At 51.6% G+C, this 24,056-nt stretch overlaps 1 protein-coding gene across 7 annotated transcripts in view; it reads left to right on the top strand.

Moving 5' to 3' along the window:
• The window catches only part of RREB1 (ras responsive element binding protein 1), a 166,890-nt gene that overhangs the window by 113,189 nt on the left and 29,645 nt on the right, over window positions 1-24,056 (top strand). For all 7 annotated transcript variants that reach the window (XM_070778451.1, XM_070778454.1, XM_070778453.1 and 4 more), the window contains exons 5-8: window positions 720-809; window positions 1,878-2,041; window positions 20,335-20,479; window positions 20,938-21,074. In XM_070778451.1, coding sequence (XP_070634552.1) covers window positions 720-809; window positions 1,878-2,041; window positions 20,335-20,479; window positions 20,938-21,074 — 536 coding nt within the window. The remainder of the gene's footprint in view (window positions 1-719; window positions 810-1,877; window positions 2,042-20,334; window positions 20,480-20,937; window positions 21,075-24,056) is intronic.

Below are 24,056 nucleotides of genomic sequence, written 5' to 3'. Positions count from 1 at the left end.
CGTGTGCATAGTAACTGTTTAATAATTGGTATTATTCACAAGGAACAGAAATTCAGTTGAATGAGTGCAAGTAAAAAGACGGCTGTTGAAAATGCCTGAGGGTCCAGCCCCAAAGCTGGCTCCCTCCCTTCCTCACACTTCGTTACCATTTATGAGCAGTGGTGGGCAGGTGCTCCAGCCATAAAGTGTCCCACTGATTCCCCACTGGGCACCCAGGTGGGCACTGGGGCCTTCCACCCTCAGGAGGGTGGGGTTTTGTCATGAGAACTCCATTCCCTTTCATGTATCTTGGGGGCTCAAGACCAGGCAGAAACAAGTGACTGGAGCCTGGGTCAGACTTGGGGAGGAGTACAGCCCTGTTCTAGCTCAGCTGTGACTTGACGCTTAATTTTTCACTGTCCCCGATGATTCACTAAGTGGTGTCTAACGAGAACACTGCCGTTTATCGAGCACTCGCCCCTGAACCGAGCACTGTGCTCGTGCCTTCTGTGAGCTCTTTGACTTACTCCTCATCGTAGCGTGACGCCGTGGATGCTATGGCTTTCCCCATTTTATAACTGAGGAAATGGAGGGCAGACAAGCTCACACCCAGCCAGGCTCCAGAGCCCATGCTCTCAGCTGCTCTGTTGCTGCAGCTCATGAGACACAGGTGTGTGTAACACACATGCGAGGCATCAGTTCACTGTGGGTTGCAGCGGATGCTTATCCTCTCTTTTCAGGAGACGAAAGAGGAGAAGTCTTCCTACAACTGCCCCCTGTGCGAGAAGGTCTGCACCACCCAGCACCAGCTAACCATGCACATTCGCCAGGTCAGCTAACGCTCCTGTGTTTTTGTTTCACATAGCTCTTCGTTAAGAGGGGAGGCGACTTTTTATCTTAATGGATGAACTGTGGCTGTTTAATTTAAATGTAATACCCTGAGAATTTTGAGGCGCGGCTATGAGACAGTTTTCGTGTGTCCGTGTTACTGTGACAGAGTCCCAGGGCACATGGAACACCTTTTCAGAATTCAGCAAACATCTAGCTAACCGATCACAAATAACAGACTTCTCATCATACGTGAACCAGACTCTTCACAGCACAGAGATTGTAGATGTAGATCCCGATTATCTGCGCTGCTGTAAACTTACATCATGCAGCAGGGAGTTCCCTTGATTTGGGATCTCTTTTGGCTCTTCTTCTTTATTAGGAGATTTGTCCTTCTCCCTTGCCTGCTGTGGATGGTTCATGAGATAGTACTGACCCCAGAACGGTGAAGGACTGACAGTAGTCACATCATAAGTGGTGCTGAGTAATAGCACCGTTTAGTAACTTGGGCTCGGACAGAGATGTTCCTTCGTAACACGTTTCAGAGGCTGGAACCCTAAGCCGGGCGGGTCTCAGCTCTCTTCTCTGACACTAGACTGAGGCGTCAGAGGCCGGAACCCTAAGCCGGGTGGGTCTCAGTTCTCTCTCTGACACTAGACCGAGGCATCAAGCAGAAGAACTCAGTGAGGCCTGTCCTCGCGTTTGCCGCATAGCTCAGTCTTCCTGCTCACGTTCGTTTTTGTGGTCAGTTCATCTACATGTGCCTCTGAAAAAGACCCGCAAAGACCCCACCTTCATTTTGAGCCTGGCGGAAGAAGTGCTCGTCATTCCTGGAACACGGAAATGGAAGAGCGAACCAAAGATTTGTCTCTGGTCCCGATGGATTTTGATATTCGGGAAGACATTTAAAATGAAACAAAAAAACAGCCAAGAAGCATTGCTGGTGTTTTAATACACGTGTGTGTGTGTGCTTATATGTGCGTGTATTTGTGAAGCTCTGAACTTACCCTCCCGATTGCGGAGTCTTGACCCGTCCCCCTCGGTGATGCTGTGATCCTTGCTTTCCGCAGCACAACACGGACACGGGCGGGGCCGACCACTCGTGCAGCATCTGCGGGAAGTCGCTGAGCTCGGCCAGCTCCCTGGACCGGCACATGCTGGTGCACTCCGGGGAGAGGCCCTACAAGTGCACCGTGTGCGGGCAGTCCTTCACCACCAACGGGAACATGCACAGGTGGGTGCGGGTGGCCCGCGTCCGCAGCCTGGAGCCCGCAGGGGGCTGACCGAAAGCAGAGTGGCCTTCCGGCCGTCTTGCCCAAAGGCAACAGGAGGGCCGCTCCTGTGTGGAGAAGCCAGCGCTGGTTTTGTCTGCCTGCCTGTACCGTCTCCACTGTGTCAGAGGTGTCTGCTCCTGGGAGCCAGCGATACCTAGGCTTGGTCTGTGGCTGATGGGGGCATCCTCAGGGTGACCCTCGGCCAGTCGGAGTGTCTTTGCTGAGATACGGAGGTGGGCAGCTGATCAGACGCAGAGAAACCCTAGAGGATTAGCGTAGTAACCCTTGCCTTTTTAAAACCCTTTGCATCTGCCTACGGATGCCCTGCAGGGCGAAACGTTTCTGGAGCATCGAATAAATAGTTAAGTGGGCTGGAGAGCTTCAGGATAAGATAGGATAAAATGAAGGGAAAAATCTGATAAATGTCAGGAATTTACTTCCTGAGGGAGAAGGAGGCTTGCTCTGAAGTGGGAGAAAGCTCAGTGGTGGGCATATTAAAAATACTGTGGGAGGAACCAATGGAAAATATTCTTAATAGAAAGAGGACTTAGGATTTAGGGGTCAGAACAAACTTGTCTTCTTTTTTTACACAAATATTTTAGGAACCTTGGAAATCTAGGAAAACATTTTAAAGGGACCCAAATTTCACCTTCTCAAAAAATCAGGCTGTTTTTATTTTTCCATATTCCATTTTAAGCATTATATTGATTTCTTTTAAAAAGTTGGCTAACTTTGTTTTACATGTGTATTTCAAAAGGAAAGTTTGCATAGTTGTGAAATTGGTATTTTATCATATGTAAGTACTCAAATGAGACGGTCCCATTTATTCTACGTAAAATTATGACCCCCTGATGGTGTACTGGTGTGGTGGTATACACACTGGTATGGTGGTAAACTTATGGATTTTTGGAATTAGGTCCTGATTTCAAATCTCACCTCTGCTACTTACAAGTTTTCCATCCTTGAGCAAGTTGCATAACCTTGGTACCTGACTTTGCTCCTTTTTAAATTGAAATTTTTGATAGTATTCACTTCGTTGGACTAGGATGGGGATTAGAAGATAATGAGTTCAGCACATGGTTGGCAGGCAACCAGTGTTACTTATTATTGTTATTTGCATTTCTGAGTAACTCAATAATTTGAATCCTATGGATGTCTCAGTCTGAATTCCTTGAAGCAGGATAGAGTATGATGCTGTGGAATGTATCAGTATATTAAAGGATTTTGATGAAGGGTGTTGCTGCTGCTGCTGCTAAGTTGCTTCAGTCGTGTCTGACTCTGTGTGTGCAACCCCATAGACTGCAGCCCACCAGGCTCCCCCGTCCCTGGGATTCTCCAGGCAAGAACACTGGAGTGGGTTGCCATTTCCTTCTCCAGTACGTGAAAGTGAAGTCACTCAGTCGTATCCGACTCTTAGCGACCCCATGGACTGCAGCCTACCAGGCTCCTCCATCCATGGGATTTTCCAGGCAAGAGTACTGGAGTGGGGTGCCATTGCCTTCTCCGTGAAAGGTGTTACCTTTTTATATATATATACATAATTTCCTATTCTTTTTGCCCCTCATCTCCTAAGAATGTTTATTTTAATTTTTTAGCTTCTGGGCTTCCCAAGTGGCTCAGTGGTAAAGAATCTGCCTGCCATGCAGGAGACATAGGGTCGATCCCTGGGTCAGGAAGATCCCCTGGAGAAGGAAATAGCAACCCACCCCAGTATTCTTGCCTGGGAAATCCCATGGACAGAGGAGCCGGCCGGGCTACAGTCCATGGGGTCTCAAAGAAGTCAGACGTGACTTAGAGACTAAACAGCAATAATTTTTAGCTTTAGCTTTTTGCTTCCACATTAGCCTGTTAGTATCATTTTGCCTTCTGTGTGCCATTTGTTTTGTTTTGCTTGCTCTCTTTTATTCCTCCTGCTTAAAAATAAATTCTTTGTTCTTCTGTATCAAAATCTAATCCTGGAAGTATTACTTTCTCAGGCAATTTCCTCGCTTTCTCCTACCCCATTTGAGGGCACTTTGATTGTCCCAGAAGGAAGCCCACAGCCACTCGCAGTGGCTTCTCCTTACTTCCCACCCTCGAGCCCTGCTTCCCCGGTGCCTTCGCCTTCTGTGGACTTCTCATGGAATGTGCAGGCTTTCCTAACCAACTTCTCTCACTTAGCTTTAACGCTTTAAACAAACATTCATCAATGTTGTAGCATCTTTTTTCTTGTCATGTAACAATCCATTGTAGGGCCATACCACATTTTATTCACCTCTTCATCAGTCAGCAGACATTTGAGTGGTTTTGTTTTTTGGCCCTTACAAGTAATGCTGCTGTGAACATTCTTGTACTGGTTATGTGTGGACATGTGTTTCTGTTTCCCTTGGGTAGCCACTGAGGAGGGGAATTGCGGGGTCATGTTTAACATTTTGGGAAATAGCCACGCTGTTTCCCAGAGGAGCTGCATCATTTTGCACTCCCACCAGCAGTGTGTGAGGACTGCAGTCTTACACACCCTTGCCCACACTGGTTATTGTCAGTCTTCTTCATGACAGCCACCCCACCAGGTGTGAAGTGCAGCCCCATGAGTCCATAATTTCGATGTTTTCACATTTACGTCTACACCTCATTTTAAGTTGACATTTGTGTAGAGTGTAAGGAAGGAATCCAGGTTCAGCCTTTTGTACTGTTTGTTTAAAACCTTTTCTTTCTCCACTGAATTGTCTTAGCACCCTTATCAATATTCAGTTACCCATAAACATAAGGATTTCCATCTGTGCTGCCAGATCTCTTCCATTGGTCTGTGTGTCTCTCCCAAGGCCTAACATGGCCTTGATTACTGTGGCTCTGGGTGAGTTTGGAAATTGGGAGATGCGAATCTCTGAACTTAGTTCTCTCCCTGGATTGTTTTGGATATTCCGGGTTGCTTGCATTTCTTTGAGGTAATTACGAGCCACATAGAGTGAGGTGTGAAATATTCTGTCGTCCTCCTCTCTGTTTTGGAAGAGTTCGTGAAGAGTTGATATTAATTCCTTTCATGTAAATATGTGGTAGAATTCATCGGCAAAGCCATCCGGGCTTTTATTCCCGAGAGGTTTGTATAGGACTAATCCAGGTCCTTTGCTTGAGATGGGTCTCGTCACGTTCTCTGTTTCTTCTCGGAGTCAGTTCCCGTAGTTGCGACTTTTGCAGGAGCTCGGCCATCTCATGGACGTTATCTGCTTGGTTGGCGTATGGTTGTCCTTAGTGTCTCCTTGCAGTCCTCCTTATTCTGTAAGGTCAGTAACGTCTCCTCTTTCCTTCCTGATGTTAGTAATTTGAGTCTTTTCAGTTTTTTTCCGTAGTCAATCTAGCTGAACATTTAACAATTTTATTGGTCGTCTCGTCAGAGAAACAGGTGTTTCCCAGGTGGCGCTAGTGATAAAGAACCCGACTGCCAACGCACAGACGTAAAAGACCTTCCACCCCTGGGTCGGGAAGACCCCCTGGAGGAGGGCATGGCAGTCCACTCCAGCGTTCTTGCCTGGAGAATCCCACGGACAGAGGAGCCTGGCAGGCTACAGCCAGTGGGTTGCAATGAGTCGGACAGTAGTGAAGTGACTTAGCATTAAAAGAAGTAACTTTTCAGTTTGTTGATTTATTTTCCTCTGTTGCTTTTCTGTTCTCTATTTTTAAAATTTTCCGCTCTAAGCATGACTGTTTCTCTCCTGTTTGCTCTGAGTTTAGCTTGCTCATCTCTTTCTAGTGTTTCAGGTAGAAGACTATTCGAGAATGTTTTTATGACAGGTATTTACAGCTGTAAATATTTCTTTAAACATAGCTTTCATAACATTCCATAAATTTTTGTATGTTGTATTTTCCTTTTCATTCATCTCAAAGTATTTTCTAATTTTTCTGTGATTTTTCCATTGGTTATTTAGGAGTATATTTGATTTCACATATTTACAACTTTCTTTGTATTACTAATTTTGAACTTCATTGTATTGTTAATTGAAGAAAGCTTTCCATGATTTCAATTTTTTTTCCCTTTAATTTATTGAGGCTAGGTTTATGGCTGAGCACATGGTCTATCCTGGAGAACGTCTTGTGTTGTTGAGAAGGGCGTGTGTTCTTGCTGTTGTTGGGTGGAGTGTTTTTTAGCAGTACTGTCAGTTCCAGCTGATTTATACATCGTCCTTCTGTTTCCTCATAGATCTTTGTTTATCTTCATGTGCTCTTACCTGCAAGGTTTGTACAGTTATCATCCCATTTTGCAGATGAGGAAGCTTGCTTAGGATCAAAGTCAGTGCCAAGGTTTGAACATAGGCTGTCAGGCTTAGAGGCCATGAGAAATAATTGATACAGTTTTTTGTATATTAGAAAAAATATATGTCACTTTGTATATTAGAAAAAAGCACTCTTTCAAGCTTTACCCTCTTTCAAAATAATTTCCAGTAGTAAAACATTTTCGATGTTAAACTATTTGAGCCATCCAACTAGCATAGTCCACTCTATTTGGTGAGCCTGAAATCACTTTCTATTGATTTTTATAAGGTGGAGCTAGTGGTAAAGAACCCACCTGCCAATACAGGAGATATAACAGACGCGGGTTTGATTCCAGGGTCAGGAAGATCCCCTGGAGGAGGGCGTGGCAGCCCACCCCAGTATTCTTGCCTGGAGAATCCCATGGACAGAGGAGCCTGGCGGGCTGCAGTCCATGGGCTTTTAAAGAGTCTGCCATGACTGAAGCAACTTAGCATGCGTGTGTTCTTAAAAATTATATTGAATTTTTTCTAGACCAACCATTGATATTACCCTGAGATTCTCATCTATGTAAATTACTGTTTATGAGTATTTTTCTTCTAAAGCAGAAATTTTTTATTTTGTGTTGATTTTATTTTGTGCTAATTTTTTATTTTGTGCTGATTTTATTGTGTGAGTCATCTTGATTTACAGGAGAGGACTAATTGTTGGGAACTGAATTCTAGTTTTACTTCTGCAGAACTTTTCAGAAATCTCTGATTTTTCTGTACTTCACCAAAGTGGCATGGTAAAACCTCACGTAGAACTTGCACTCAAGTGCAGTGTTTGTGAAAGCGTTGTGAAGGCTTGCAGCGACCTGGGGAATGTCCTGGCTGAAGGGTGTTTCTGAGTTTGTGTTTTCAGAGCTGACGGCATCCTGTGATAATCTCTGAGCGGCATGCACTCCTCGCTGTGTGACCCTGGCAGGTTAACTGACCTCTCTGTATCTTGGTTACTTCATCCGTAAAAGGCAGTGATGTCTGTACCGATGGGAGCGGAGATTCAGTGGGAATTGACTGTGGGAATTAGCACATGCAGTGCGCATAGGATAATGTCAGCTCATTAGTGCTTCACTAAGGTTGCATGTGCTACTGAAGTAAGCACAGCGGCTGGCTGACTAGTCGTAAGATGCCAGAAAATAAATGAAGAGGTTTTTTCTGTTTTTGCTATCCTAAACCTATAACTTAAATTTTAAAGAATTTACTTAGGATATTTGAGCTTATTACACTCCTTTTTTGTCTTTGCTGCAGAAAATTGCAAACCATGGGTTAAAAAGAACATTTGGTGTTTGGTAATCAGTCACAGTCATCACCACCTTCGTTTGTTGGTGAAACTGTACTTTTGGGGGGAAAAAATTATAAAAATGTGAAAACACTTACAAAAATGTGCCAGAGAGAGCAGAAGTAGATTCATTGGTCCGGTGGATCTGTTCCAGATCTGATGCCGGGATGGTGAGCTGTGGTCTCTCCTGGACATGTATCTATCTATGTTACATTCGTCAGGACCCAGAGCTGCTCTGGGACTGAAAAGACAGTGCGCCCCCTGGTTCTGATGAGTCGCATCCTTGCTTGACTTTCCTAGCCTGGGAGGAAGTCAGTGGGCTGTGTGTTTGCTTCTCAGGACCAAAGCTCTGTTTCTCATTTGCCTTCCGCGGCCGTCCTGCCGCTCCCCGAGGTCGCCGCAGCATCTGGGCCAGGAGAGCCGGGGACTCCCCAGTGGGGGCTCCGGAGCCCAGGCGGAGGCCGGGCGTGTACAGCCTGGACTCCCGCCCCTGTCCCTGCTCTGCCTTGTTCTAACCCGTCCTGGGCCCCCTTTCCTGCGCCAGCCTCCTATGACACAGCTCCTTGCTGTGTCCTCCCCTCGGGGGTGCAGATTCGGTAAGACCCCTGCCGAAACATGAGCCCCCATGTTGTGGATCTCTAGATCCAGAGTGCCAAGCCCTGACTCGCCAGGGCTGGTCTGGGAACTCGTAGTACCCCTGCCATCGGCCTCCTGCTCACCCCGTTCCTGAGGTCGTCCACACGCACACTCGTGCTGCACCAGCCTCCATGTGCCCTTTCCCCTGGATAAGCCCCACCTTCCCCGGATTTAGAGCTGAGCAGCCGTGGAGGAGGCAGATCTGGGCTCCACCCCGGACTCTGGCTGCTTCAGCACCCAGAGGGGCTCATCCATCTCACAGCACGGACCCCTGGAACTCCGCCCTTTTCAGTTCAGTTTCCTCTTAGCTAATTTTAATGAGGCGCCCTTTGCAGCCACCCTCTGTCTAAAGGCAAGTCACTCTGTCTCCTTCAGCCACTCGTACTCGTATGAGAGTGTGTTTGTTATCATCATTTATTAGGTTAATCGACCTTTTTGTAGTTTCTTTTACCTTAGTTTTATGAGAGGACCATCACCTTGTAGTCAACCCTTTAGAAATATCATATTAATAAAAAGAAAAATAAACCGCTGAATCAGCAGGTTAAATTATGTGTCGTCATGTTGATAGTTGCCCTGTAGCTCAGGTACAGCCCATAACTTACTATAATTTCATTCCAGGAAATGCATTTAAATTATTTTTAAAGTAGTTGTATATCTGGTAAACAGGGAGACTGGAGTGATACAGATTCCAGCTTATTTTAAAGAAGTTTCGGGGGAGACTGTCTCAATTTATTACCATATCTGGGACGGTTTTTCAAGTTACCACTTCCCTGTCTGCGGATTCTCATGTTTTTGAGGTTTGAAAATCCTTTATCCCAAACCTTTCGAACCACAGCTTAGTTCCTGAGCAGACTAATAGGTTGCCATCGCAGTGCAAAACAGGTATCACAGAAACATTGCTGCAGCTCCAGCTTTGAACTTCCCAGAACTCTTTATCAGTTGCTCCCATGTTGAAATTTTGGATTGAGCAGTGCTTGTCTTCCAAAACAAACTTGGGAAACTGAGCCAGAGCACGCCCTCTGGGAGAGCTCAGTGTAGGAAAAAGGGCACTGAGCTTTGCAATGTGCAAAAACTTTCCGGAAAGTGCTGGACAGCAGAGCTGTGAAGAAGCGATGATGCTTGAAAGAGAGAATGGCAACAAGTCTCCTCTGGAAAGAATCAGACCTCTGAGACGGGGATTTTCCTTTTGCAGCTATAATGGCCTCGGAACATAGGAAATCAATTTCTCCTTTGCTCCTCATCTTACAAACTGTAGACCTTTAAGCTGTAGAGAGAGTCTCGGAGTCCTTGTCATGTTAGGGACACACAGGAGGGAGACGCTGGCGGGAGCACGCTTTCCCGACTTCCCCGTTGTTGAGAGGGGAGTGCAGAAAGAGCAGGCTGTGTCCTTAGCCCTGCGTGCAGAAGGTAGAGGTGAGGCGGGGACGCCCCTGGAGTGTCAGTCATCCGGTTGCCTCGCTCTCCTGCTGCCGTGGACATGCCTGAGTCCATCCCTCCCCACAGGAGACAGGCCGGGGACGCCCCCACATCATGGGCCGTCTTCAGGAACAGAGGCTTCTGTGTTCCTATTATGCTGGAAGAGAACATTGGCCGCACAGAAATGTGACCTGCTCCGTGACAGATGAGAGCGCGGAGGCTCTGAATTTAGCACGGCACTCTCAGCCGCTCAGGAGCAGCCAGGCCTCGGCCTCTGCTGCTGCGCTGGGGCTGAGAGTCTGTGCTGCGCTGGGGTCGGAACAGGTGGCTGGCACTGAAGGTGGGAGGAGCGGAGACCAGGCCGCGTGTCAGGAGGGTTGCTTCTGTACCCTCCGGGTCCAGCAAGAGGAAGCGCCCTGTGAAAAGTAGCCATGGTGATGGTCAGGTGCCTGGGGGCACGCTCTCTCTGGCCTCATGCCTGCCCCTTCTCAGGAGTGGAGGTGCGCATGCGGGGCTCGGCCCGCCCCACCTGGAAACGAGTCTCAGTCACGGGTGCCTGCTCCCCGGTCCCTGTGAGGGAAGAAGGAGGCATCAGGAGGAGGTCACTGTAGGATGAGAGTCTGGGGGTCCCCCTACCCAGGACTATGTGAGCGTTTTGTTTTCTTGAGAATATTCCTATTAAAAAGCAGGGGGAAAATGCTAACACAGTTCTTACCTGTAACTTAGTGTTCCCTTCCCCAGAGGGAAAACGCCTTTCGGGGGCGCTCAGGAGCCTTTCCACTCTCGGGTGCCCTTAGAAGATGATGTACGTGGCAGCCCTCTGAAGACTGAGGGCTTTGTGTGAAAGGTTTTAACTTCGTCGCCTGTGCAGTCAGCACAACCGTGTGACTGAGCTGCACGCGTGGCCCTCAGCTCTGGCGGCTGTCCTGTGAAGAGTTGGTTGTTCCGTGATAGTACTTGGTTACAAGGCGGTTTCAGTATATTTAGGACTCTCTACTGGAATGGGCATACTTCTGGTACAGTTTTAAAGGCCTTTTCTATTATGAAAGTGGAAACTTTTTTTTCTCTTTAACCAGGAAAAAAAAGTCATTGAAGTGTATTACCCCATTCCTTGATCATTCCACTTAACATGCTTTTCCCTCTCTTGGAAGTCTGTGTTATTAAGAGGCCCAGAACTTTCCCCTTGAGAGTGAACATTTATAAGTCCGTTTATCACAGCAGAATGTCTTAAGTTACCACTTTTCCCCAATAGCTTTATTAATCTTTCACCAAATGGTTTATTGTTTGATTATACTTAAACGTTTTCAGCCTCTCTTTACATCTCGTTGGCTGGAATTGAAATTTGTACGCTTTTATTTCAACTTCAGTTGAAACTTTCATTGTTGAAATAAAGGCAGCCTCTCTGTGGGTCCCCCGAGAGTTCTTCCTTCCTCTCTGGCTGAGGCTGGTAAGGATGCTCCTCAGAACGGGGACAGGGGCCTCCATCCCTTCGTCTGTAACGGGGGTGGTGCTTTGCTCGGAGAAGTTGTTCTTACGAGGATTAAATGCTGTAATACATACCGACACCTCTGGCTCACGTCAAATATTCAGCAGATGGTAGTTTGCTTCCTCTCTCTTCTCCCCAAGGAAAGTTTAACCCACTAGTCCCTCCTCTGTGACAGTGAGCACGAGTATTTACAAAACCGAGAGAACAGACCCTGTGCCCTTTGACCTTGAGGATTGCAGGCTGCGTCCCAAGGACGCGACAGCGTGAGCACAGGATTTCTTGTTCCTGTATCCTCTCTGAGTTGTGCACAGCCTCATCGCTATTTGCAGACTTCCAGTTCGTTGTTGTTCTTTTTTTGAACTGCTTGTTCTGTGGTGTTTGTACATTTTTCACTTGGATGTGCACTTGCTGTTGGCGATCATCTGCAGTCCTTTGCAAAACTCTTACTGTACATTTGAGAAGTCTGCACGTGGTAGAAAGCTACCACTCTTCTCTGAGAAAAAGAACAGGTGGCAGGAATTTGTCATAGGATTTTATTCCTCCTGTGAGACACCAAGTATAAGGAAATGGCAGAGCGACCCCTTCAACTCCTCCAGCAGAGCTTATTTGATTTTTTGAAAGGATATTTGAAAAATGTCTCTCAGTTTGATTCTGCCTTTTCTTCTGAAGGACCAGCTTAAGTCCCCATACGCTGGAGAGAGTTTGTTCACAGGACCGTCCCAGCACGGGCAGGTGGTAAACACCAGCCAAGCGTTTCTTTCTTTGCATCACTGTTTCTCACATTTATGATCTGCTTCCTAATTAAATTGTCTCCTACCATTTGGCTGACTGGATGCTGAGGTTTACAACTTAGCTTGTCTTCTGTTCTGGCAGAGGTGGTGTTTGTCTCTTAGTTTGTGTTGGGGATTAAGCAGACGCAGAAGAAACGTTGGGTGCAGGTGGTACGGTGTCTTGACCTATCTTGTCTAAACATTTCGGAAGCTCGGTTGCACCAGGTAAAAGTGGCGAATGGCATCAAAATCTGGAGCATCCTTGCTTGCCCACACTTGAGCGGCCTGGCAGTTGTGCCTGGTGGAAGTCAGGTCACGGGTGGCAAGGCCCTGGAACAGGATGCGGCGTGGGGAGGCGGCCTCGGCTCCCTTCTCTCACACACGCCCCCCTCACCTGACAGCCAGGAACTTTGAGCCGAGTCTGTGTCCCATTCAGTTTGATAACTGTGAAAGCAGCAAAGCGAGGAGGGCAGAGGAAGAGAGGGAGCCAGCCTTAGATCACAAACTTAAACCTGCAGGGCGCTGGCTGTAGGCCACTCAGCACGTCCTGCTTTATACCTCGCATTTTTCCACCTTTGTTTAAATATTCAACTTGTCCAACCTGTTTGGGCTGAACAAGCCGGTGCTAGCAGACATCGAAACTGTCAACGTTTTTTTTTGATTTGTTAAGGAAGGTGATTAGCAGCAAATTTTACACTCCCTCCTCCCCCCCCCCCCCCCCCCCCCCCGCAAAAAAAATAAAAGAGTGAATGAGCAACACAGAAGTCCTAGCACGGGTGTCTACCACACAAGATCCCACTTGTGGCGGGGGTGTGCATGCACACCTTCCTCCTCCTCGATGGCCTTTCTCCTCTGCTTCCTGCAGGACTCCGGGCTGATGGAGAGCTCGTTGGCCTTCAGCCGGGAGAGAGTGTTTCCTTAAACCAGAGATGCGGTTGCGTAATGGGTCACTGGGACGCAGCAGCTGCTCTCCAGCTTTGCTCTCGGCTTCTGTAACCCAGCGCCCTTGGGAGGCCTGCCCATTTTGCAGGCGGGATGACTGAGGTCTGCGACGGCTCAGGGTTCAGCCGAGGGCACAGGCACACCTGGACCCTCCTTCCCCACAGCATGTCACGTGGTCCATTGTGTTGCCCCCGGCGAGTCTTCATTCTGCTCAGATGCAGGGCCGTAAGCCTCACTCAGGGGCAGGGCTGTGTGGTCTATTTGGTGTTCCCAGGTAAGGCTCATCTGTGGAGCCCTGTTCATTTTCTCTGTGTCTCGCCGGCCCCCAGGTCATGCTAGATGGTGCCCCTGCTGTGGTGGTGGCCTCCTGCACCCATGGCAGCCTTCCTCCTGTGGCACGGCAGGCCGTCTCGAATGGCCCAGCCCAGGCACTTCTCGTTCCTCTTTTTAAAAGGCTGGGGAGCAGCCCAGAGCTCCTGGGCACCCCCTTCCTCCCCAGAGAGTCGTCTTTTCTTCCTCCTCACTGAAAAAGGATGTGAACAGCTGGGTTCTGCCATCTGGGTAGAAGGGGAAGGCAAGCTCCCCTCGGGGCCGAAGTGAGGAAAGATCTGGGCGCCTCGTGTGCTCCCTTCCCGCCGTGAAGCGTTGGTTCTTAGCTCTCTGCCATGGAAGGGCCTTCTCCGGGGGCACAGGTGGCAAATGCTGCCCTCAGAGGGGATGGCTCCCAGCTGAAAGCCTCCCTCGCCAAAGACCCCAGATCCAGGCCCTGCTGGGCCACAGCCGGCCCTGGGTGTACGGAGAGGCTGAAGACAGGGAGGCGTTCAGCCCGGGGGTGAGAAGAGTCCACGCACCAGGCGGCTGCCCTGAAATCGCCAGGGGCTGTCGGAGAGGAGAGCGGCCACTCTGATTCTCTGCATTAACACCGGATGGGCCAGGACAGCAGTCAGCTCACGCGGCCTCTGGGGTCTTCCCTTTGTTCTTTTCAGAATCCATAGTTTTACATGGAAATGGGTACTGAGTGTCTTCGTGAGTGTTCTAAACAAGGGAGCCAAGTAACTCATGGGGAGCATTACAGTAAGTGAAAGATTATTTTAGCAAAACAAGGACAGGTAAAGGGGGAAAGTACAAGAGGGTTCAGGGAAGTCATATTGAAAGGCCGGGCTATGAGGAGCAGCCCTAGAATGGGGTTTTTACGAGCTGGTATTCACTGAGCAGGGCTGACCGCCAAGCTCCCCGCACTGGATTTGAAGGTCAGGAGGGGAGGACTTGAGAAGGAGCATTACAGGCTCTGTCTTCTGACTAGTCGGCCGGAGGCTTGTCCTGAGATCCTTTTCTGAAAGTGGTGGCTTCCAGTGTCAGCGGGACGTCGGAGAGGAACATGGCCTGCAGAAGGGGGGCGGGAGGGGAGATGCTCCTCAGGTGTCGTGACCCCAGCCTGGCCCATCGGTACAGAAGTGTCTGTTCCAAGGCCTCCCGTGAGACTGAGACGGAGCAGGAACCTGGAGCGGGGCTGCGGAGAGGGCTGAGGCAGGTGTGTGTTCACAGGTCCCGTGGCCCTGGGCCCCAGCTGTGCCTGCCCTGAGCTGAGATCCCCTGACTTCCCACACGGCCAAGTTGTCCTGGCACAGCAGCGCCAGAGGACCAGGCCATGGTCAGCACAAGGAGAGCAGGCGGCCCCTGGTCTCAGGACACGTTTCCCTCAAGTGTCGGGGACGAGGAGGAAGCCTCTGTGGTCGCAGCCTCCACTGGCCATGTGGCGCACTGCAGGGGCCTGGCCACTGGGGGTGTGCAGCGTCCAGCTGTTCCACCCGGAGCACCTTGCCGCCAGAGGATGCAGACCGCGGGGGACGCCTCTCCAAGTCCTGTGCCTCATGCCCTGCTGCCTTCTAGACCCTTCCCCAGGCTCCGTCCCTTCAGCCTGTTAGGCGGATCACGCCTCCTTCCCCACATCCCGCTGTGGCTGGCGGGCCTGCTTCTGGGTGAGCGTGACCGAGCCTGACCACACCTGCTCACCAGAAGGTGCCTGTGGGCCCACTTCCGCCTGTCTTCACTCTCCACCCAGGCGTTGCCAGCCCAGGGCCTGATTGACTTACACGGTCACTCTCCGCACCCTGGAACTCCTCCCCCAGCTTCTGATGGGAAAACACACAAATCCTTCTGGAGATTTAACTTTTCTTCATCCCAGAAAGTAGGCCGTAGGGCTGCAGTGCCTCTTAATCTCGTCCGCTCCCTCTCTGGTTATCACGAGGCTTTGTTGTAAAAGCACAGCCAGCCCGGGTAGGGATGGGGAGCCGTCTGTAATGAGGCTGTAAAAACCTGTGTGAACCTGTTGGCTGCGGTCTGGCGGGAACCGGGCGGGGCCCCAAGTGGTGCTGGGGGCTAGCTTAGTGTACAGTTCGCGTCCGTTGACCGAAAAGGGTGACCTTCCTCACGATGCCATTCACTCAGAGGGTCAGGTCTTTCAGAGCCCAGATCACTGAAACCTGTGTGGAAGTTCAGACTGAGATGCAAGCAGACCCTGGCGCTATCTAGATCCTGCCTGAGCTTTGACCTTCACTCGTAAATCAGACGCGGGCAAGCTTGGAGGAGGCTTGAGACCTGCTATGGGGACACCTTCTACAAGGTGCTCCTTTAAACTTGCGGAGGGTTTTTCAAGGACTCTTACCCCCGAGATAAGAAGGTTTCATTTCCCAGTTCTCTGGGCTGTTTTTCTCCCTGGTGGACTTATGCAAGGTTGCCGGTACACTGAAGAATGAGCCTGGGAGAGGTGTAACGCTTAACGTCCAGAAAGTGTCAGCCTCCCACTCTGGTAGTGAATGGCCCTGTGAGCAGCGTGAAGGGTTAAAGAACACGATTGGGGTCCGGCGGCTGTCGTGCTTGAGCAGGCGTGGGGAGCGCCGGAGTGAACGTGCCCAGGACCAGGGCAGGGGCCCACGGGGGAGGCCCCAGAAGCGGGCAGGTGCACGAGTGGACCACCTGAGGCGTTGACGAAGAGTGCGGGCCTGAACCCGTGCTTTAGAAGCTCACCCGGCCCAGGACGGAGGAGGAGCAAGCGGGACAGCGGCGCGGTCAGCGTTCAGTGTCAGGACCAGCCAGGAACCCTGTGGCTCGCGGCGTTTGTTGCATTTCCATCTGTGTTCATCCTTTTGCATAGGTCTTTGAACCTTTTTCCAGTTATTAGGCTTCAAGACAAGTTTCCAGGAGTGGAATTATTGGAATAAAGGGCATATGGATTAAAACTCAGATCCCTGTCACTCAGCTGCTTTGGGGAAAAGTTGCTGCCAGGGTTCAGCCCCATCCATAGCGCGTGAGAGCCAGCTTCCTGCACCACGGCAGCCTTCGCACTGTGTAGGCTCCTGTACCACAGAAACCGTCAACTTTTCCCATTCTTGCCTCCCTGGAGAGAGAAGAGCTGTTCACTGCTCAGCTGTGGGATGCAGCACACGGGGCTCGACGGCAGTTTGATAGGACTCGTGGGGGTCTGAGCAGGAGCTGAGGGGGTGACGTCGCTGTTACACCCCCGCTCAGAACCCCAGCTCCATCTGCACGACCTCAGGACGTGTCGTCCCAGCCCAGTGTGTGCCCCACACTCAGACCGCATGCAAACGGGTGTTTACTTCTGACCCGTCACTTCACGAAGGGTATTCACAAATGGGAGAGTATTCCAAGATGAGTAGCGACCGGTTCTACCAGCAGAAAACTCTGGAGGGCAGAACTGGGAGGCGCTGGCTGGAGGACTCAGAGCTGCTTGGTTCCAAGGAGGGGAACTTGGGAGAGACGCAGACGTCACTGCGAACTGCGTGAGGAGCGGCCCTGCAGCAGAGAAGCAGCCTGACCTTCACACCCAAGGACGGACAGGTGTTTAAAGGAAGGACAGAAGTTCTGACTCAACGCAAGGAGGATGGTTTTAACACTTGGCCTTGTTGAAATGGAGAGTCCTTGTGGCTGGAACTATTCAGTCAGAACTGAATGGCGGCACAGGGCTGAGGGACGTTCTGTGCCACGTGGGTGGTTGGACAGCATCTCACCCCACTTCCAGGCCTGAGGCTTGTGTAATTTGTTGGTTCTTAGGATGAAACTTAGAAATTAGATGAATTAGCCCTTGAAATGAAACCTGAAAGAACAACAGAGCCAGGTCTTCTAAAGAAGAGAAATGGGGTCGTCTCCTCCTTGCTTTGCAGGGAAGAGGCCATCAGTGGCCCCTCACGGCGACTCACCCCACTTCCTGTGAGCATCTGGGAGGAAGTGGACACTCCTGTGACCGCTCCTGCTGTTGGAGAGAAGCAGAGGGGTCAGGGTAGGAAGCGTCTGTGAGTGCAGATCACATCCAAGTCCAGAAGTGCCCGAATCGAGCTCTTAAGTGTACCTCCAGAGCCTGGGCCTCCCGTCGCTACAAGGACAGGCTGGAACCCGTGTCTTGGCCAGTGAGCAGGGTTTGACTCTGGAGGAGCATGGCTCTGAACTCCAGCTGGGATCAGTGAGGGAGCTGGAGCATGCTCAGGAGCCTTGTCCTCGCCTCCAAGCCCCGGAGACGGCCTTGCCCTTGTCCTGCCCCGCTGCCGTCAGCAACAAGCCAGGGCTGGAGGTGGGGGCCTCGAGGCCCAACCTGGAGCCCTTCCTTCTCCTGCAGGTCAGAGCTGGGTGACAACTGCAACACAGGGGGCCACGGCCGCTCAGGGAGGAAGTGTCTGGGGCTCAGGAAGGAGCCCCAAGGTTCCGGCCCGTGCTCTGGAACAGAGAGGCAGAGGCCCGGCCTTTGAGGCAGTCTGGGAGATAGCACAGACCTTGGAGTTGGCCCTGGCATGTCAGCCTCTGCACTTCGCCGGCCTCATCTGCGAAATCGATCTTAGTCTAGCTGAGGTCTCCGGCTCCAGTCTCCCCCTCTTCCTCTGCTCCCTGAAAACCACCTCCCTCCTAAATCCTAGGAGCTAGATGGTAAAGCACCAATCTCATGACCATTGATGTCACGTGATAGAAAAGGTGTAGCTTGAGATGAGCTTGTGAACTGCTTGCAGTCGTCAGCTCTGATTCCTAGTGTCCTCACAGTGATTGTGGCCTCGTGTTAATCATACCAGTAACCTATCGGCTGTAGAAAGGGTGTTCATTGTTGAAGTTAATTTTGAGTGATCTGTTGAAACGATGGGTTTGGTACTAATTTACAGCCCTTAGTATTATCATACTTCCTCAATTCTTCAGTCGTGTCTGACTCTTTGCGACCCCATGAATCGCAGCATGCCAGGCCTCCCTGCCCATCACCAACTCCCGGAGTTCACTCAGGCTCATGTCCATCAAGTCGGTGATGCCATCATCCATCTCATCCTCTGTCGTCCCCTTCTCCTCCTGCCCCCAATCCCTCCCAGCATCAGGGTCTTTTCCAGTGAATCAACTCTTCGCATGAGGTGGCCAAAGTACTGGAGTTTCAGCTTCAGCATCAGTCCTTCCAGTGAACACCCGGGATTGATCTCCTTTAGGATGGACTGGTTGGATCTCCTTTGCAAGAGTCTTCTCCAACACCAGAGTTGAAAAGCATCAATTCTTCGGCGCTTAACTTTCTTCACAGTCCAACTCTCACATCCGTACATGACCACTGGAAAAACCATAGCCTTGACTAGACGGACCTTTGTTGGCAAAGTAATATCTGTGCTTTTCAATATACTATCTAGGTGGGTCATAACCTTCCTTCCAGGGAGTAAGCATCCTCAATTCTTAGATGCCTAAGAAGAAAAAAAAAAAGTTTTTACACTTCTGAAAGTGGAATATGCTTGAAAGAAACTTGGAATGTTGAAAGAAACTTGCCAGCCATTTTTTTTCTCCATACACTGATATTAAGTGATGGTCTCCCTAACTCTCAGCCGCCCTGAAATAGAGGGGGTGCTTAGAACAAAGCTGTTTGTCTCCCATTAACTCTCTGAAGGCTTTAAGAGGCCAAGAAGAATAATAAAGCTTTATTCCCTGATAACCTGAGCAAGGAATTGTGTGGATGTGGGCATGACGGTTGCCTGTGATTCTTTTCCATTTTCTCCCGCTAGATCTTTCTGACCCACCGCACTGAGTCCCCCTAAGAAAGCAGAGGGTTGGCCTGAGCCACCTTCCCTGAACCCACTCCTCAAAGATGAGGCCACTTCTCACCTGCTGGTGGATGACTGGGCTGGTGCTGTTTGGACAGGGGTTAGGGTGGTCAGGGGCTGGCCCAGGGACCCCTCCAGCCTCAAGAATATGTCTGCGGGATCAGAACCAGGGAAGCCCTGGCTCTCACCTCCACACACTCACAGGAGGAGGACTCACAGGTGTCCCTAGAGGCAGAGATGAAGAATCTAGCCTTCCGGGTTGAATCACTGGCCTGAGAGCCTGAACTGTTGCTCCTCATGGTTCATGAGCTTCTCAGCCCTTTCCTCCCAAGCCTGTCTCTGGTAAATAAAGTACAGCAGAGAATGAGCATGAGCTGAACTGAACTTCTTTTTAGAAGTGTGACAGGATCATTTATGGAAACGTTGCTGTTTCTTCCCATTCCTGAGAATGTCTGCAGTACGATAATCCCATCAGAGTTATTTATAAAGCACCGTGGCTACATTCCCACATCTGGCACAGTTTAACCCTGTTCAGAGATGGTGATGCCAATGATGACTGTCATTAGGAAAAGTCAACCTCTCATGTCACAAAGCGAGGAAATTGAGACTGACTATCTTTTTGTAATGCCATTCTTTCTTTCCTATAGCTCTTGGGACCTGGTTCCTAGAATGTTTTAGAACTTGATAATGTAAGGTCACTTAAGTCAGGTCACCCGTAACACTCTCATTTTGGAGCAGGCATGTGCATACTAATGTAATCCTTCCTTGTACGTATATTCCTGGTCCTGTAGATGTCAGGGTTAGAACAGGTAACTTAACCATTGTCCCAGCCACTCTCATGATCTGGGAGTTCACGTAAGACCTCAGAGAGCAAGGGCAGGCTTTCAGGTCTGAGGCATTTCAGACATGTGCTCGGTCAGCTCTTCTCGCATTTGATCCCAGAATGCTTCCAAAGGCAACAGAGGACACGTTCTCCTGGTAGACAGGGGGTGGGTTCCGGGGCCACCGAGTGAACTGGTGGTAGTACCTGGGACTCCTTTTGCCTGTAGAATTATGTGTCCCCAAATGGTGCAGCTTGTCTGCATAAGTGGAGCAGATCATCAGATGGCTTGCCTTCCTCTCTTCGGTGCCAGCGAAGTTCATGAACATCTCCCAACAGAGAGCAAGGCGCTGAGCCACGTTTTTGGCCAGCACTTCATTGTGAGAGCTTTAAGAGGGGTTCAAGGAGATTATAAGGCTTTTAAAACGAAGTCACTGTATAAATTACACCCCCATATCTCTTAACTAAGGAAAACTTTTAAGTACCAGTGCCCAAATAGAAGACGTTTTAAATAAACCAACCCAGTTTTCTTTCCTAGATCACATTGTATATGTGTGTGTGTTCTTTGCAGACACATGAAGATCCACGAGAAGGACCCCAACAGCTCTCCAGCCGCAGCCCCCCCATCCCCACTGAAGCGCAGGCGGCTGTCCTCCAAGAGGAAACTGAGTCATGACGTGGAGTCGGAGAAGGAAGACCCAGCGCCAGCCAAAAAGGTCCTCCCGGCCCCGCCCCCGCACAAATGTGCGTGCAGCCCAGGGGCTACTGGCCGAAATCCCCCCAGCCTTAAGTTTCTCAGTCTGGGGACTTGGCAGACCCCCACCCCCAGGCTTTTCAGCTGTGTTTCCCTGCGCTGTTTCATAGGGTACCTGGAGGAAAGCGTGCCTGCCCGCCCTTGCTTTGTGGAGCCCCGGCTGAGCCCGCTGTTGACGCAAAGAGCTTGTTCTGTTGTTCGAGGCTGTTTTTGTTTCTCCAGCTAGAATGGGGGTTTCCCCAGCCCTGGGGCCTCTCCTGTCATCCCCTGTTTATGCCCAGCGCCTGGCAGATACTGGGCGCTCCATGGACATCAGTTGAATGAGGGGGCTGAGCAGGGAGGAGCGGGCCAGGGGCGTGTTCGGCCGCCTGGTCAGAGCGCGCGGGCCCTCGTGACTCCGTGCTTCTCCTTTCCGCTCAGATGGTGGAGGACGGGCCGCTGGGCGACGCAGAGAGGAAAGCGGAGGAGGTGTCTCACTGCCCACTCTGTTTCAAGGAGTTCGTGTGCAAGTACGGACTGGAGACCCACCTGGAGACGCACTCGGATAACCCGCTGAGGTAGGAGCGAGCCAGGCAGGCCATGCTGGTGCAGGGTGCGACGCACCTCCCTCTCGTCCCTCCAGCCTGTGGAGCCCGTCACAGCGCTGGGGGCACTGGTAAGGCCACACAGGTGGCTGTGGCCGCAGGAGGCTTCCCCAGGGTCCCAGTGCTTCCTGCACTCTGAGCAAGGCTCCTGGGCCACCCTGTTAGTCCCTGCACACAGGGAGCCTCCTAGCATAGGACTCTGGCCAGCAGACACGTTTTCTGCACAGAAGATGTTGCAGCCCCAGTGCTCGTTAGGTGCACCCGTGTGGGTGGTAAGGATGGGAGGGCAGGGCAGTGCTCGTGGGCACGTGGACTAGGCCAGTAGCACAGGAAGCCAGGAAAGTGTTGGGGAGCAAGGCCGAGTTCTGTCCTGCAGGACACGGCACCTGAATGAAGCCTGTTGCAGCCGCAGTGACGGGAGGTGGATTTTCTGATCCTCGGTGGTCCCAGGCGGGGCGAGCGGGTGGTGATGAAGCCTCTGGCAGAATTTGGGGCTGGGCTGAGGGCCTCGGCTCTCCTTCCCCACCTTCATCGCTGTGTTGTCATCGGGCAGGGAGCCCAGTGATCCTGCTGGGCAAGCCCCTCTGCCTCCAGATGGGCTACCCTGGGGAGCCCCAGGCCTCGTGAGACTTGAAAGTAGCACGTCCTGAGAGGCCCAGCCGAAGGTTCCCAGCACAGAGGCCAGGGCGTACGTGGCTGCAGCTTTGGGTTTCAGAAGGCAGCTTGGGAGTGCAGAAATGTGGACATCTGTTTGTCTGACTCACCAATCCATGGACCAGATTTCCTTTCTGGGGGCACGTGTTTGGTTGTGTCTGAGGAGTGAAAAGGTCCGAGGCAGTAAAGACGTTTGTGTTCGAGGGAGAAGCCTAATTATCCAGCAAGTTAAAGCCGTGTCAGGTTCCATTATCCTTCATCACGTTAGCTTGACATTTTTCTATTAGAGAGAAAAAGGAATTTATGGGGAGATTAAAGTCTGAGCAGTTGAAGTGCTAGAAAATGTCTCCAAGTGACTGCCCTGTCCTAGGGAATCGAGGAGTGTGACGGGCGGGCGTGGCCGGGCAGTGAGGCCCGGGGCCGAGGAGTGTGACGGGCGGGCGTGGCCGGGCAGTGAGGCCCGGGGCCCGTCCCGCCGCTGCTCTCATGGGCCTGGACCAGCGGCGTCGGAGCCACGAGAGGGAGCTGGGCCAGCTCGCCCCAGGTTCCCTTTCAGGCTGGAAATCCTCGGACTCTGAAACCCGCCTCTTCACAGTTGACATTCTGTCTACCAGGAAAAGCCCTGAGCTCTTCCTTTCATAGGCCCTGTCGTCCCGGGAGAGTCAGGAGCTTGACTTCCTGGTTTCTTAAGCGTCCGCAGCACCCCGGGTGTGGGCTGACAGCATCCTCTGCAGCCAGGACGCACGCGCGGAGCCCACGTTACCAGACCAACCTCATGCGCTGCGTCGTGGGCAGAGGCAGGCATCGCCTCGGCAAGCCTGGCCCCCGCTGGCGCCCCGACCTGGCTCCGCGGGGCGCCTGGTCCCCTCGCCGCTCGTGTCTGCCCTCCCCAGGTTCTCTCTCACTCTGGGCTTTGGTCTGTGATCAGACACGTCTCTGGAACTACCCTGTGACTGTCTTCTAGGAGATTTTCTCTGACGGGAAGCAGCCTGGCTCTCGGGAGAGCGTTCTGGGCAGCTGGAGCCTGCACTGCAGTGGGTGGCGGTGACCAGGGGAGGTGAGGTGCCTCCCGTCGGTGCTGGCTGGCCCAGGGCGTGGGTGCTCCTGGAGCGGGGCCTGCCGCTCGGAGAGGATGGGGACGGGGACTGCCCCGGACGCTGGCTCAGTGCTCCACGTGATCTGGGATACAGTTCACCCAGGACTCCACGGCTGTGACGGTAAACCTCCAGTACCGCCCGTCTCCCTCTCCCTCTTGGTGCTGTCTCCGTTTGGGGAGGGGACCGCAGGAGGCCTGTGGCCGGCGGGCCCCTCTGGCAGAGCTGTGAGAGGAGGCTGCCCCGCGTCCACCACGGGCCCACCAGCCGGCCCGGTCTAATGGGTGGGGCTTGTGTCTGGAAACCAGAGGAGTTAATTACAGAACAGAGTTAACCTCCCTCTCTCCTCTCCGTTCTGCCCTCCACGCAGTCGCCTGCTCTCAGGATGCCTGGAGGCAGGCCTGAGCCAGCAGGGCCCAGCCGGGCAGGGAACTGTGACAGTAGCTGGTGGGAGAGACTGCTTGTTAACCCAGAGCTAAAATAGGCGCCCACTCCATTTGCAAACCCCAGAGGCAACAGAACCACAGTGGGATGCTACCAGTTTAGACAGAAGTTTATAACTCGAAACAGCTGTTGGCTTCGCTCTCGAGCTCTCCTGCCCTTACCCCCCACCCCCAAAGTTGGCAAGGTGCCCACTTTTCCTTAATAAAAATCACTGGAAATCCAAACTGGTATAAACGCCGAGCCCGTTCTCCTGCAGTCCCTGGTGTTTCACATTGACAAAGTGGGCGCTGGAGCGGGAGGAGGACGCGAAGCCGCTGTGGTGACCGTGTCTCCGAGTGCTGGGTTCACTTTTGCTCTGGCGTGACCAGCAGTGACTCGGCCCCGTGTCCAGCCCCCCAGACGAGGAGCAGAGCTCCTGAAAGCTGGCCCCGGGGACTGGAGATGATAAGCCAGAGTGTTGAAGGAGCAGGTGGATGCAGCGGGGACATCCCTGTGCGGGGCTGTGCTGGTGTTGAATATCAGGCCTGGTTATAAGAATAGAACAGTAGCAGGCTGTCCACCGCCCGCGGAGAGTCAGCGGGAGGGAAGTCCGGGTCAGCAGCAGCCAGCGCGAGCACGAGGGAAGCCACAAGGGCCACGTTTAGTTCTCTAGGAGCCACGCCCTAAAAAGGAAGACAAAGTTGTGGAGGGGGTCTCACTTTGCTGATTTATCGATATGTCCCAAATATAACGTCAGTAAAAAGTTGTCAGTGACGTGGTTTAC

The sequence above is a fragment of the Bos indicus genome, chromosome 23 (genome assembly GCF_029378745.1).
Source record: "Bos indicus isolate NIAB-ARS_2022 breed Sahiwal x Tharparkar chromosome 23, NIAB-ARS_B.indTharparkar_mat_pri_1.0, whole genome shotgun sequence".
Taxonomy (NCBI): Eukaryota; Metazoa; Chordata; class Mammalia; order Artiodactyla; family Bovidae; genus Bos; species Bos indicus.
Note: the sequence above shows the minus strand (reverse complement) of the source record. Positions and strands in the feature narration are given on the sequence as shown.